Here is a 14,559-nt window from a genome sequence, read left to right as displayed (position 1 = left end):
TGCCTTGAGGCTTAGTGATACATTGTTGTTTATATATATATATATATATATATATATATATATATATAAGTGCCCGACCTTGACAGACAGCTTCTATATATAGTGAGGGTCACATAAGAACAGTTCCTAAACAGCAAATATTGCCGTCTTGTCAGTGTCGCCAACTGTTACCAGATATCATACGATCCTATGTACTAAATGACCTATTTACTTATCATACTTTATGTTGGAAGGTTATTCTAAATAATAAATTCAATAATTTGTAACACATTTTCGTAGGCAAACTATACGAGAAAGGGATCAACATATCAAGTATTTTTGTCTGGCAATAAGAAATTCAGTGGTTTGACTAAACAATTGACTCACGACACCTAACCTAAAAATGAATTTTGTTTGACCACATGAAATTATTAGTACTAACTCCGAAAACTTATGTGACTATAGTCTTGAATTATAACCACAAAGCAACACATAAAATAACTACGAATATTATGTATTAATTAATTATTCTTATGTTCAAATTTCACTAGCGTCCAGTAACCGGCTCAGAAATCTAGTACAATTTTAATTTCATGGAACTCCAGTACCGACAAATATTGTCGATATTTGTCTCAGCTGCCAACATACCAGTTACAAAATCACTACCATTTGTAGTATTTGTCAGTATCGAAATTCGAAACTAAGTTGGCAAAAGAAAATTCAACCTGCAAACTAGAAAATCACCATAATCAACTAGCATATTATGTAGTGATGGGGAAAAAATGTTGGGTTTCACCCTTAGGGTATGAAGTAAGCTGACCCGGACTATAGTATATACCATAACAGATTAGATTTAAGACACATAGTGTCTGTCCTTGACAGCTTCTATATACACCACCGTAATACATTTAAGACACATATATATCATAATTAGATTTAAGACACATAAGTGGTTGGTACCATGCTCCAACTGCCTTTTACCACTGGGAAAGACGTACTCAATTTGATAGGAGGCTGAGGGAGCCTTGAAGAGTCGTTAAATAAATCACAACCACTACTTCCGCTGCTGTCATTGTAACAACCATTGCTACAACCACACCATTACCAATGTCACCATTACGTGGATTTCTCCACATAGAGACCTAAAGATTAAAAATACTTTGTCACCCCTTTTTATTCACCTGAAGACAAAAGTAGATACGGTACCTTTGGAAGGTGTGTTCTTACAGACTTCTCCTGAACACTTGTGAGCAATTTGTATGTTCCACCACAGAGTCTGTGGTCCAGGTTACTACGTGTTAAACATGCTCATATAATGAAGAAGCTTCTGTGTAAGACCATATGTCCTAATAGAAACAGGAACCATATCATCATAATCTGATGCTTATTTAAGAATATCAGTTCTCTTTGCACACAGTTCTTTAATGAATAATTTTCCATGCTTATTGTCTGAAACATTTTGTTATTTTTTCTTCTTTACCCAGCTCTTCAATGTTCGTCTTGCAGAACATTTGGACATTCCAAAAGGCAAATCTGAACCAACAAATAAAATAGATGATCGTGCATCTACAATATCACCCAACCAACAAAAGAGACCACATAAACTAACAATCTCTCTTCTTTCTTAAAAGCACATTTCAGTTGTCAGTGCCTACTGACTGTCTAACAAACATTTTTTTTTTAAATTAGCTAGGCCATATTTATTTATAAAAAGTGTTGCGATAAATATTCTTTTTTATAAGAACCTTGTTACTCACACTTAATGCAATAGTGTACGAGAAACTGTTGACAGTCCACAAAGGAAAGAAGTGCGATTACAAAATCACAAACATAAATCTGCAACAATGTTGAAAAAACTTTTTATTACAAGTAGTTAAAAGTAGCAACGTCATCATACATCAACACACACGCACATGCACACATGTATGTGTAATGTGTATGACATACTAATGCATTTATGTTTTAAATATTACAGTGAAACCTCTTCAAATAAAAACCTGAATAATCCGGAATCCTGTCTATTTCAGAACAATTTATTGGTCCCAGCGAAATTTGTATGTATTATGTGTAATTTTTTCTGAATAAAATGGAAACTGTCCAACACGGAAACAGAAATTGTCTGCTACTGTTCAAAACGGAAATAATATTTAGGACAGACTACTTTGATATAAACTACAGTCAACTCTGGATGTAGTGAACCTCTGCAGACTTGCATATTTCATTCACTATATCCGAAGTGTCTCTCCCCTAACCTTAAATGACAGAAATGAATGGAATTGTGAACAAGAAACGAAAATATTTCATTTTTGTGGAATGGATTACACTGTATACTATATACTGTTCTCACAGTTGATTTACATAAACTATGCTGTTGACCCATGTCCATTTGCGAAAGACTACATTCAATGTCACTTACAATATTTGTTTATCTTCCAAAGAAAACACTTTACGCTTCAACATTTTTATACAGTATGTTCACTGTTGGAACACTAGATGACGTAGAAATGACAATGGCCAATGCTGTTATGGCGAGACTGCGTACTCAGCCTTGGAATTTCGAGGGGCATTTAATGGAAACTGGGTTAGAATTGATGGAGTTTGAAAGCCATCGAAATCTTACCTTCATTTATGCTCTGGACATAATGTCCGTCCCCTTTTAATAAAAGAAGGCAATTTCATTTTCTGTTGTTTGGATGCTATCTGTCACTGTTTCTGAAAACAGAAGGCAACCCTCTGATGGTGGAGGATTAGAAATAACAGTAGAGTAGAGTGCCTGAGAACAGAATTTCAACTCTTCAACGGTGGAGTGAGGCAAGGTCGTCACGCTTTGCCTGAATTTACATTACAGCTCATTGTCTAGAAGTCACTAATCCTACCTTTGTCCTTTGACTAAAGAAGTAAGAAACTTAGAATGCTGTTCTCAATATATTCTTTCAATTTTATACAAGAAGGTCTGACTTCAAATAAGAATTTGTCAGGATACAAGGTTCACTATAACCGAAGTGAGGGTTTACTATAAATATTAATGTACTTCTTAATGCAAGTGGGTCAGGACCAATGGCTTAGGTTCACTATAGCCGAATGTTCACTATATCCAGAGTTGACTTATTTTGAAACAGTATGTGCTTTCAAGAAATATACGAAATATGTAGGTCACTAAGATGGAAACAAGTTTTCATTGCAAGGGTGCGAGGGTGTGTTGATCTGGTGATCATAAATTTTATTACCCTATTGACTAGGCAGACGAGTCCTTTCAAAGATGACCCTGTATACTGTCGTAGCTGGGTAGAAAGGAAGTGTATTAGTGATTTCGTGATGAAAAAAAAAGTTGCATAAAAATGTTACACTAGCATTAAGTGACGAAGTAAAAGTTATCAAGGAAAATGAGAAAGGAACCATATGCAAAATAATGTTGAAATTTAGGAATGGAAAACTCAGGTGTAACACTTTGAAAAAGAAAGGCCGTATCATGAGTGAGTGGTTTGTAGTCAATAATGGTGACATAAAAAGGAAACAGAAAACAACTGGTTACATAGAAATAAATGAACTGTTGTGGGAGTGGATTCTTCTTGCCCTTTCAAAGATCGTGCCAATTTCTGGACCTACTCTGGAAAACAAACTTTTAAACTGGCAAAGAAATTAGATAATCCAGAATTCAAGGCTTCTAGTGGATGGCTACTAGTCCAATTAAATAATGTGCAGTGATATACAGTACGGTATTATAGTATAGTGTTAGATATTAAATTTAGTGTAGTTAATAAACTTTATAGTGTTTAATGAGTGATTTACGATACAATTTATACAGGAAATGAGATTTTCATCAAGATCACTCACCAATTAAATAAGCGACAGGAAGCTGATTTAATGTCTGTAGTTTTAAACAGAATATTTTGTACTTCCTACAATTTGTGGCATGCCATTTTGTTTTTCATTTATACAAATGATAAAATATTCCATTTTAACTTCACACCTGAATAACACGGAAACCTGTCTACAACGGAAAAAAAATTAGGACCATGTCACTTCCGTCCTGAACAGGTTTCACTGTATTTATCTCAGAAATATTTTTCATTTTATTCTTCCGAGTATTCCTTCATAGAAGACTATCTCTAATAATTGATATTGGATTGATGGACTGGAATAAGTTTTACATTTAAGGAGACTTAAAAATCGAAATGTTCATTATCTATAAAGCTCGTAAGTGCACATTGCAAAATAAGTTATACTTTGAAATAGAGAGTACAGACAGGAAAAACGTGTATGTACTCTTTCAGCCAAAGAGTGACATCCTGACCAAAATTTGTCCAAGACGAGAAGACAGGCAACGTAAACAAATAAGTCTAAATGATTGACAAGTATGCAGTGATCATTCGTTACTAGAGCTAACTACTTCCTAAGTGCCATTTTCTCACATCAGTTTCTTTTGTTAGTATTAGTATAGCTACTATTGTACAGTTCATTTTGATTTTTGTTGGTTTTATAACAGCTATCTTCTTCTTCTTCTTCTTCTTCTTCTTCTTCTCCTCCTCCTCCTCCTCCTCCTTCTTCTTCTTCTTCTTCTTCTTCTTCTTCTTCTTCAAGTGTTAGGCCCTATAGCTTATTACGATCTCATGACTGAATTTTCAACATTATATATGTATTTTATGGAATTACTATATTTTTGTATTATATTACATTTATTCTTAAGAAACTTGGAATATTTATTATGTTATTGAGTTAGTATTTTAACACTGTATCATTGTAACAGGGAACCACGGATAATAAGTGATGGCCAATCAACTCCATGGCCTGCTTTCACTGAAGAAAAGAGTAATTTTGTTGAAGTTACCAGTAAACCACGCAACCACGAGAATTTCCGCTTGTGTCAGATGGCATTGTGGAGTGGTATTATTACCAAACTCCAGTCTTCTACATGTCAGGCTTTGTGGGGCATAACAAAATTCAGTGAAGATGCCATTGCAGTAATTGATAAATCTGTGAGGCAAGGAGTAGAGCAAGGTATTGGTTCTATTATAAATGGTACAATGATCGCTAATGTTGGACAAAAATTCAATATAAACACTATTTTGAACAAGACAGCAAAGCCTAACGAAGGAAATCAGGGTGGTAAAGTGCCATTCCTTCAAAATATTTTAAATAAAACACTACAAAATACTGCAGAAACATCCAGGCCTGATATCCAGGTTCAAGAAGGATCCTCTGGGATTATTACAGAACTCTCTGATGTGACTGCAAGCATTTTGAGGCCAATAGAAAATGAGAGTGGTGGTGATATTATTGTAGAGGAAAAATCCAATGTTGACGTGGAAGCAAACATTGTTATACCAGTAACAGATGCTCCAACAACGGAAAAGCCACGTGGAGTATTTCCCTTTCTACCTATAGTAAATAGACCCACACTGTTGCCACGTCCTCCATTATTTGGAAAACCTCAGCTAGGATAATGACTTATGATTGTAAACATTTACGCACAAGATAGTAGTAAAAAGATGTGAAAGTCATGGGAGAAGAATAATCTGAGAGAATATTTTCAACATATTTTCCAAGGAATACTTCACTGATTTTATTTTTTCCTGAAACTGATTTGCATTACTAAACCTTTAGGTCATTTATAAGAAGAGCCCAGATGTTAGGTAAAATAAGACCTATTAGAGATAAACACGTTTCCATGCATTTGGGGACAATAGGCCAAATTTTTATTTTGCCTTTTTTTGCCTATTTCAAGGTTAAATACCTTTTTTTTTTAGCCTTTTTACGTCGTTATTGTATATTTTCTATATTTTAATGCATTTAAAATAAACCACACATAAATTATATCAAAAAACAAAAAAGAACGGTTGTACAAATTAAAATCTCACACAAATATTTGCTGAGAATCTTATTCTCCAGCAATACATATCTTTCTAAGAAGTCGTAAACTTATCTCCCCTACCGATTCCATCTTTTATGTCACTTAACAAAGATGTTTGAACAGTATAACCCTCAGTGCTCAGGTCATTTTGGGGTTTACCAGCGAAAGAAAGGGGATGAGGGAAGTATTAAAAGCAAGTCTCCAGGTCCCATTACTGTTGTTGCTTACATACACAAGTCACGCGTACTTTGAAGTCTCTAATCCCTTCTCACACCCCTCCTTTTGAGACAATACATAGTCGGTTTTTCCCAATCTCTGAAAGAAAGTAGAGATAGTCCTTCTGAAATAATTGTTTTAAGTTTGCTCCAATCATTTCAGTAGAAGCAGAAAGATCTTTTTCCACCATGAAAAATGTTCTCTCTGACAGGCAGCTCACTATGACAGTTGACAACTTAAAAAAACATCTTGTTATGACATGTAACCAAGGAAAGTGACCGTATGGGATAGTTTATTAAGTATAATATATCTATTTTTTGTCTGTTTCCATGAATAATAAATGCCTATTTCACTGCCTACTTTTACTATTTTTAGTGCCTATATGCCTGTCTATTTTAACCAAAATAAATGCCTAATCATCCGGGCTGTATTTATTATTACAGAATCCGTTAAGTATTTCAGATAGTTTAAAAGACGATTAGAAGCTTCCATTATGCTTTTAAATTTTGCAACAATATACTGATATCTAAGTTCTCGGAATTTACGGGTTCCATCCTCAGAGTTATATCATTAAAGACCTAGTAGAGTCGTCTGTTTCGTTATTATTGGCTGCTCCAAACAACTGATGTCATGAATGATATGACGAAGAAGGGATCTATAAGTAGTTACAAAGTGTCAGAGTCCAACATTTTCTTCACTAGCTAACTGGCCTTGAGTGTTATACTCGAAATTTGCTATAACAAATTAGAGTAATTTTTTACTTCTATTTTTATTTTCTGAATTTTAATTTTAATGGTTAAAAACTGCATTGCTTTTAAACATGAACAACTCAAGAAAACATTATATACAATGCAATAAGAAATATTAGCAAGTGCTTAAGAGATATCCTTAAAAAAGTCCTAGAATTAAAATTGCCTTACTTTGCAACTGTGTTTAACTACTTGAAATAATATTTTGAATATTTACATATAAAATGGCAGATCAATAAAATTATATGTTCCAACAATTATTATTATTTTTATTACTTACTTACAAATGGCTTTTAAGAAACCTGCAGGTTCATTGCTGCCCTCACATAAGCCCGCCATTGGTTCCTATCCTGTGCAAGATTAATCCATTATCATATCCCACCTCTCTCAAATCCATTTTAATATTGTCGTCCCATCTATGTCTCGGCCTCCCCAAAGATCTTTTTCCTCTGGTCTCCCAACTAACACTCTATATGCATTTTTGGATTCGTCCATACATGCTACATACCCTGTCCATCTCAAACGTCTGGATTTAATGTTCCTAATTATGTCAGGTGAAGAATACAATGCGTGCAGTTCTGCATTGTGTAACTTTCTCCATTCTCCTGTAACTTCAACCCTCTTAGCCCCAGATATTTTCCTAAGAACCTTATTCTCAAATATCCTTAATCTCTGTTCCTCTCTCAAAGTGAGAGTCCACAACCATACAGAACAACCTGTAATATAACTGTTTTATAAATTCTAACTTTAAGATTTTTTGACAGGAGACTAGATGACAAAAGCTTCTCAACTGATTATTTTTATTATTATTTATAATGTATATCTAGGGTCAACTTTTATATTGTATTACTTTTGTGTGCTTAACTCTGCAATGTAATTACTTTCTTTGTGTAGTGTAACTAATGTTTCTCCTGATCTTTCATGTTCCTTTAATAATATAAAAGTTATAGTTCTATAAAAATATTTTCTTATTCTTATTTTGTCAACTAAGTCAAAACTATAAAATAAATATAATAATTCTTTGGGGAAGAGAAAATTTCAGGGTTGGGGTTATGAGCTACAGAGCGTTCGAGCCAAAATGTCCCCCAATACCATGAAAACTGGCTGGAGGGTGGGAATGATGCGTGTCCTGGTATTAAGCATCTCGCCAGTTACAGCAGATTCCCACAGCTCTCAAGTGAATATTCAGTGCATCTCTGTTGTGTGCGTTTGTGTTATAATGTACAGTATAGAACAACGCATTTTTTATATGCAAGACTTTCGTGAAATATACATGGAGAACGTGTTGCCGTAAATTCAAACGTCGTTTCCCAATGGTCCTGTGCCAAATAAGAAAACAATATATAGACTCATAAAGAAATTTAACAAGACACGTTCGGTTCAAAATAAGAAGCACTGAGTGAATAAATGGATCTTAACTGAGGAAACACTAGATGACATACGTTTTCAATTAGAACAAAGACCTCCGAAATCTTTGTGCTGATTAGCCCAGGAAGTATGGGTGTCAAAAACCTCAGTTCAACACGCCACTAAATTGTTGAAGTTAGAACAGTACAAAACCGTGTAGTGCATGACGTAAGTGAAAATGAATTACAGAAAGTGTCAAGAAATTTGCTGAAGTGATGTCAAGCATGCTTGAATGCCGAAGGTCACCATTTCCAGCATTACTACAATAAGGTAAGCCCTTTTATTTCAGTATTATGAGTTTTATTTTGCCGCAAATTACAGTCACAGTTTGGCAGGAGACAGGCAACCTGTATAGCATGCGGAGGCCATCCGACTACTGATAGTGACTGGACATCTTAGCTCTAACATTCTATACATAAGGCCTCGCCTTTCCTCCCAAACCCTTTTATGTCAAATATCCTGCACGATTCGGGATCTGAAAACAAATTCAGTGGTCAAGAACTATGGACGCCCACAGAATTTGATTTTACCTAGGGGGCAGGTCAATCCATACTTTTGTCAACAGATAAATTACATATTATAGCCTCCCTGATATTATATGGGGGCCACACTACTTTGTAACAAAGGGTACAAGTTAGTGTAATACTACAGATTGTAACAATAACAGTGCATTCTTTAATATTATCCACTGACTGAAAAGCCTGTGGATATAGTTTTTGTATTAAATGTCAACAAATGAGACAAAATCTAAAATGTATGTTCTAAATTTACTCAACATTAATTTGATTAATTTATATAAAATGAGGTTTTAGATTGGAAATAGCAGTAATACCCATTAGAAGTTCACCGAGTCTATTGTTCTTCAGGCAACAAACTCCTGTAATTTGTATTCAATATAAAGCTGTGTCTCCACAAAGCAAGGCACCCATGTGACAGCCTCGCATGTTGTTTACCTTGTGGTTTTGTTCTTTTGTAGCGAGGTAAGAACGTGAAGCAGTGTGAACCACAGCAATTGTGAATATTCACCCAGTGGTGATTCCTCAATGAAGGATATGAGAATGATCCTACAGTTTAATTTTCGTGCCTCTGAGGATAGAGAATAAATGTTAACTCCTGCAAAAACATTTTAATTACAGATTTTGATTTTCAATGCATCCCGACGTATTAATTTCCTTTAAGCTTCCACTTTCTGTGTGAGTTGTCGCCACTGCACAGCTCAGAAATAATTTCTAAGGAACCATCCAAATATCTTACAGCAAATGGTTTTTCTAACAGTGAAGTTAGTGGACAGGGGAGGGTGCGGAGGACAGAATACGGCTTGAGTTTAACTGCATTTGAGGATATAACCACATATCCTAATACTACAACCCTTCTTTCTGGGTGATGGAGACCCTGTCAGAGACTACAATAATAATTTTCAAGTACCCTTATAGCCTCCTTAAATGCAGTTCATTGGTCATTTTAATAGAATAAACGAAATAATAAATAATTTAAAATTATATAATATAAAAAATAAAATAAATAAAAAAACAAAATTACATAAAAATAAATAAAATAAGCAATAATAAATACAAGAATTAACAGGACTTTCAGATGACAGGGCAGCCAAAAGAATATCTGAAGTTGTACAGTATTTTATCATTTAGAAGAATTTAAATGTAGCAATAAATTAATTGTGCAAATGTATGAAGGAACATCGGTCAATATCGGGCAGTACAATGGCTTAGGAGCTATCTTTGCAACTAAAATGGGGAGGAGAATCGAACTTCACTACTAACAAATTGCCAGTTCCAGAATGGTGAGTCAAAGACTAACATAGGCCTACTTGTATTGATTTTGCATGCTCTATTATATTATTATTATTAATATTAATTTCTGTCTTGATCATCAGTCTTCAATCTCATATCCTACATACAAAAATTATCACGAGTCGCCACTGTATTCACCCAAAGATAATTTCAACCTTAGCCCATTCAGACATGCGAAAATATACCCACAGAAAATTTATCCAAGACATTTATTCAGGAATGGACGATCACCGCATATAGTGATTATGTGAGACTGTGGAAGGTGAAGTGGCTATTACAGTGGTATTTAATTCAGTGGCAGTGGAAACTTCTGTAATACAATGCCATGTTGTCCTTGGTCTTCATATTCATCATATTATAAAGTTACATTATGCAATCGTAAATTCAAATTTGTGTATTTCCTTTTCTGTGGTTGCATACCTGAACAAATTTTTAACAGCACGAATACTGATTTTTTAAACCAAACACAATGATACGATCATACTCACCTTCACAACTGCCCTGCTCATTGTATGTGCCATAAAAATCCTATTTTTTGTAATGTGGAATTCATTGCATATAGTTAGATCGCTTAATGGTTTCAAATTTGCTTATAAATGCTGTTGGCACCTTTTGTTAACACTTTTCTTTACAGATTCTTGGTAGAGAAAGGAATGATAGTACTCCAAACAGTACTCTTTCTAACTCATGTTTAATTAATTACGAAGGAGCAACTGTTGGTTCATTATCTACATTTCACTTCAGTTGCACATACTTTCAAAGAGCATCCACTTCCTCTGATCACGAATGGTCATGATCATTTGACTTCAGTATCTGCACATAAGAATCTTCCTACAAATCTAACATGCTCTTGTTCTGTTACTGTACTGTTTCTAAAATGTACCAAAATGAAACCATTTCGCCTTTGTTCTCCACTAGACATACTCAAAATCACACACAAGTTTTCATTTACTTATCTTCGAAAGGAACAGCATAGTTACCTAACTACAGGGTTGTTTCCGATCTCTGATAACGAACTTGAATGACATCATGTGCATCAGGAATCACACCGACAGCTGAATTGCGGCAAGAGGTGACAGACCAGTAGTGACGGATTTCATAATCAGAGTGCACAGTGTATCAAAGTAGCAATGCCCAAGAAAATCGAGCCTTTTTGGGAGGATTACATAACAACTCTTTCTGATGCCAAGTACAGTTACATGAAAATCATAAGAGCCTGCAAAAAAACGTGGTTTCGTTTCCAAGAAAGACATCTTGTGTGTACCTAATAAGACTGGCAAAGCTTGGATGGGATTAATTCCAGAATGGAAAAAGCAAGCAAATCCACCCCCCGCACTCCACGAGATGATACAAATTAGTTCCATTCGAGCTTTATCAACCTTATTAAGAACACAGAAGATGCCTTTCTTGGAAATAACGAAACCTCGTTTATTGCAGGCTTCTTTTATTTTCACTTGGCATTGGAAAGGGTCGTAATGTAACCCCTCTCAAAAGGCTCGATTTTCTTGGGAATTTCTGCTTTGAGTCACTGCACACTCTATGAGATCACTCATTACTGGTTTGTCACCTTGTGCCACAGTTCAGCTGTCTTGTGACTCCTGACATACATGTCATTCAAATTCGTTATCAGACATCGGAAACAACCCTGTATTTAGATGAATATATTCTTGGTTAAATTTTCATTGTGTGAATAAGTCTGGGCAAGTTTTCCTGACTAAATTATTCTATTGTACCAATATTCCCTGTATCAAATGATCGTTTCCTTTGCATGATGGCATCTTTACCAACGAACAGTCCCCATGGAGTGAACAAATCACTGCAAGGCAATGTATCCACTGAGTGAAGCAAGCATTTCTGGATACATGGCTTAACAGTTTGATCACAGTTCAAATAAATTTACTTTGTTCAAAATGCAGTCCTCTTTTATAGTACACCATTTAAGTCCTTGATTGATGAAATCTAGACCTTGAAGCAAATGTAATCTTAATATGGAATAATTATTCATTATAACTCACTAAACTACTTTATTACTCAGAAAATAAAAACTACTGTAGTCTGTTCTTCAATCCAAATCTATCTAAACTTCTGGACAGAATTCATGGCAAGCTGTTTTATTGTTGACTAGGTCTCTGTGTACACTCAGAATGCAAAGAGAATTCAGCTGCTCCTTGGTCATGGTAGATCTCAACCAAATCTTTACTCTTCTTATGATACTGAAAGAACGCGGTATTTGAGGCCAGAGGAGGTCAAGTGCTCTCCAAGCAGGCACCCATGTAAGATTTATCATATAAAATTTATCTTGCGTCTAGAAAAGTAGTTTAAAAATAATCAAAAATCTTTTGGTCAATAAATGGTGCGTCATAGTGTCGAAGTTCATGCTACACTTTCATGCCCAGGAAAGAGGAAGGTCATTTATACTGGATCTATATTACAGTGAAACCTCGATCCAGCGTTTTGGGGGGGGGGGGGACAGGGAATAAAAACGATAAATAAGGGAAAACGATAATACCAGGAAACCATAAAAATTACCATATTTAGGCGTATAATAGATGCAACAGAGTTATGAACATATCCCACTGTTCTCTAGGTAATTTAACTGGGAATACCCACATAATCGATGCATTTAATTTTTAACAATAATCATAAATAATATAAAATCATAATGAACGCGTCTCGTAATATTTTGTTCTTGTTTGTAAACTTGTGATTAAAAATCTACTAGTGGCTTGTGCAGTAAATGCTGCTGCAAACTAAGTTCGTTAGACGTTCAAACAAAAGTTTTTCCGATTTATTTTCAATGAAGAATACTTGTCTTTTTGATAGTTATTTGCTTCCATAATAATGAAACATACTCCCTCTGAATGGATTTTTTTAGGCCAAATACTTTTTCTTGAACCTATCCAACTTCAGTTTTTGAGTTTCAACGCGAAAACGCAAGTATCAATGTCAGTATGATAGCAGTAGCTATTTCAGGTCATTGTGGATTGTAGGCAAAAGTTAAAAAAATGTCAGGTTTGCTAAGCTTTCGAACAATAGCATTTTTGTATAGCTGCTGCATGTAGAACTTGAAATGTAGAGCGTAAAATCATTTTATCCTACTAAGAGATCTTGCTCAAATGATCTGGAGACTACAATATTTTCTAGGCCTCTTATTTTATCAGTAAGTAATACCTTTTTATCTTTCCTTAGGAACTGTAATTTTTGCACTCTCTCGAGCCAATACTGAAGACAATGACACATATCAATATCTACACTACACCGCCATTAAGTATATGAAAAAGACCCAACCCCACTGGTTTAATAAGTATAAAAATATTTGATTTTTAATAACAATATTATTATGTTACTTAAGTTTTGTAGTTATATATAGCAGTCACTCAGTAAATTATAGAAATGAAGATCTAAATTAAGATATTCTCTACCTTCACTTACATAACCTCAAAACGTTTCACTTTCATGTCATCAATATTATGTACAATTAATGAAGAATAGACGCATCATGATACTAACTCTAATAATATTTAATTTCTAATGGTAATAATGTCATCAAACCACCTCAAGTTTCATAGATTTGAATATCCAATACACAGCTGTACTCAGAAAATTATACGCTGCAGAATCAGTTTTTAATAACAAATTGAATTGAGCTCTAAATATGTCGGCAATCCTGCAGGTCATGGCCTTCGTGTAATAGCCTATTGTTTATTGTAGTGTGTGTTTTGTTCTGAAATTCAATCAAGTCGGCCGTGATTCAATAAAATTAGTTCTCAAAACTGACAACAGATGGATTTTGGAAAATAGGAAAATTATGTAGGAAAATTGACATTTCACTGAAAACTTTGGATGCCAGGCATGAAAATGAGGGGGTCACTCATTAAAATCCATTCAGCTGTTTTCCCGTAATTTCCATTACCAGTTCAAATTATATATATATATAGATTTGCTTAAATAGGGTATAAAATGAACAACCGAATGGTTAATGATTACACTGAATGCACCTTTATTAGAACATTATGTACACTATTTCTTGCAGAAAAAATCTGCAATTAGCTTTCGTGTACATTTTATGCCTGAATTCTATAGTTCTGAGAAGAAGGATACTGAAGTAAACAAAAAGGTGGAGTTTTACCACCTCCCACACCTTCGTACCAAGTCATGCGTGTGATGAGGATGACATATACACTAGAAATTAGTTCTCTATTCATTACGAGATGTTAGTCATTACTGATAATTTAGACAGAAATGAAGTACGAGAAAATCACAAACCTAGATTCGTGATATGTTCAGAATGCAGATATGTGTTACCACTAACCCATTCCCAAGTAGGCGGACTTCCATTAGCCCATATTGTTGCATTACATGCAACTAGAACCTGTGTCACAAATTAGGCCTATAAAATATACGCATGAAAATAATGCCGGAACTTGTCTATCTCTTTAGTAACCCTACAAAGATAATTCTCCTGTATGTTTCTAAGCATATAAATATGTACTGAACATAAACAATGTATAGAAATACTTGCCACTGTGTTGTAGCACAGCTGACTCTA

The 14,559-nt window shown here is 34.6% G+C and overlaps 1 protein-coding gene across 1 annotated transcript in view; it reads left to right on the top strand.

Annotated features, from left to right (window-relative positions):
• Positions 1-5,572, top strand: part of LOC138696052 (carboxylic ester hydrolase) — a 57,126-nt gene extending 51,554 nt beyond the window's left edge. Inside the window, exon 11 of the mRNA XM_069820557.1 lies at positions 4,727-5,572. Coding sequence (XP_069676658.1) covers positions 4,727-5,423 — 697 coding nt within the window. The 3' untranslated portion in view covers positions 5,424-5,572. The remainder of the gene's footprint in view (positions 1-4,726) is intronic.
• The last annotated feature ends 8,987 nt before the right edge of the window (positions 5,573-14,559 follow it).

This window comes from Periplaneta americana, chromosome 3 (assembly GCF_040183065.1).
Source record: "Periplaneta americana isolate PAMFEO1 chromosome 3, P.americana_PAMFEO1_priV1, whole genome shotgun sequence".
NCBI lineage: Eukaryota > Metazoa > Arthropoda > Insecta > Blattodea > Blattidae > Periplaneta > Periplaneta americana.
Note: the sequence above shows the minus strand (reverse complement) of the source record. Positions and strands in the feature narration are given on the sequence as shown.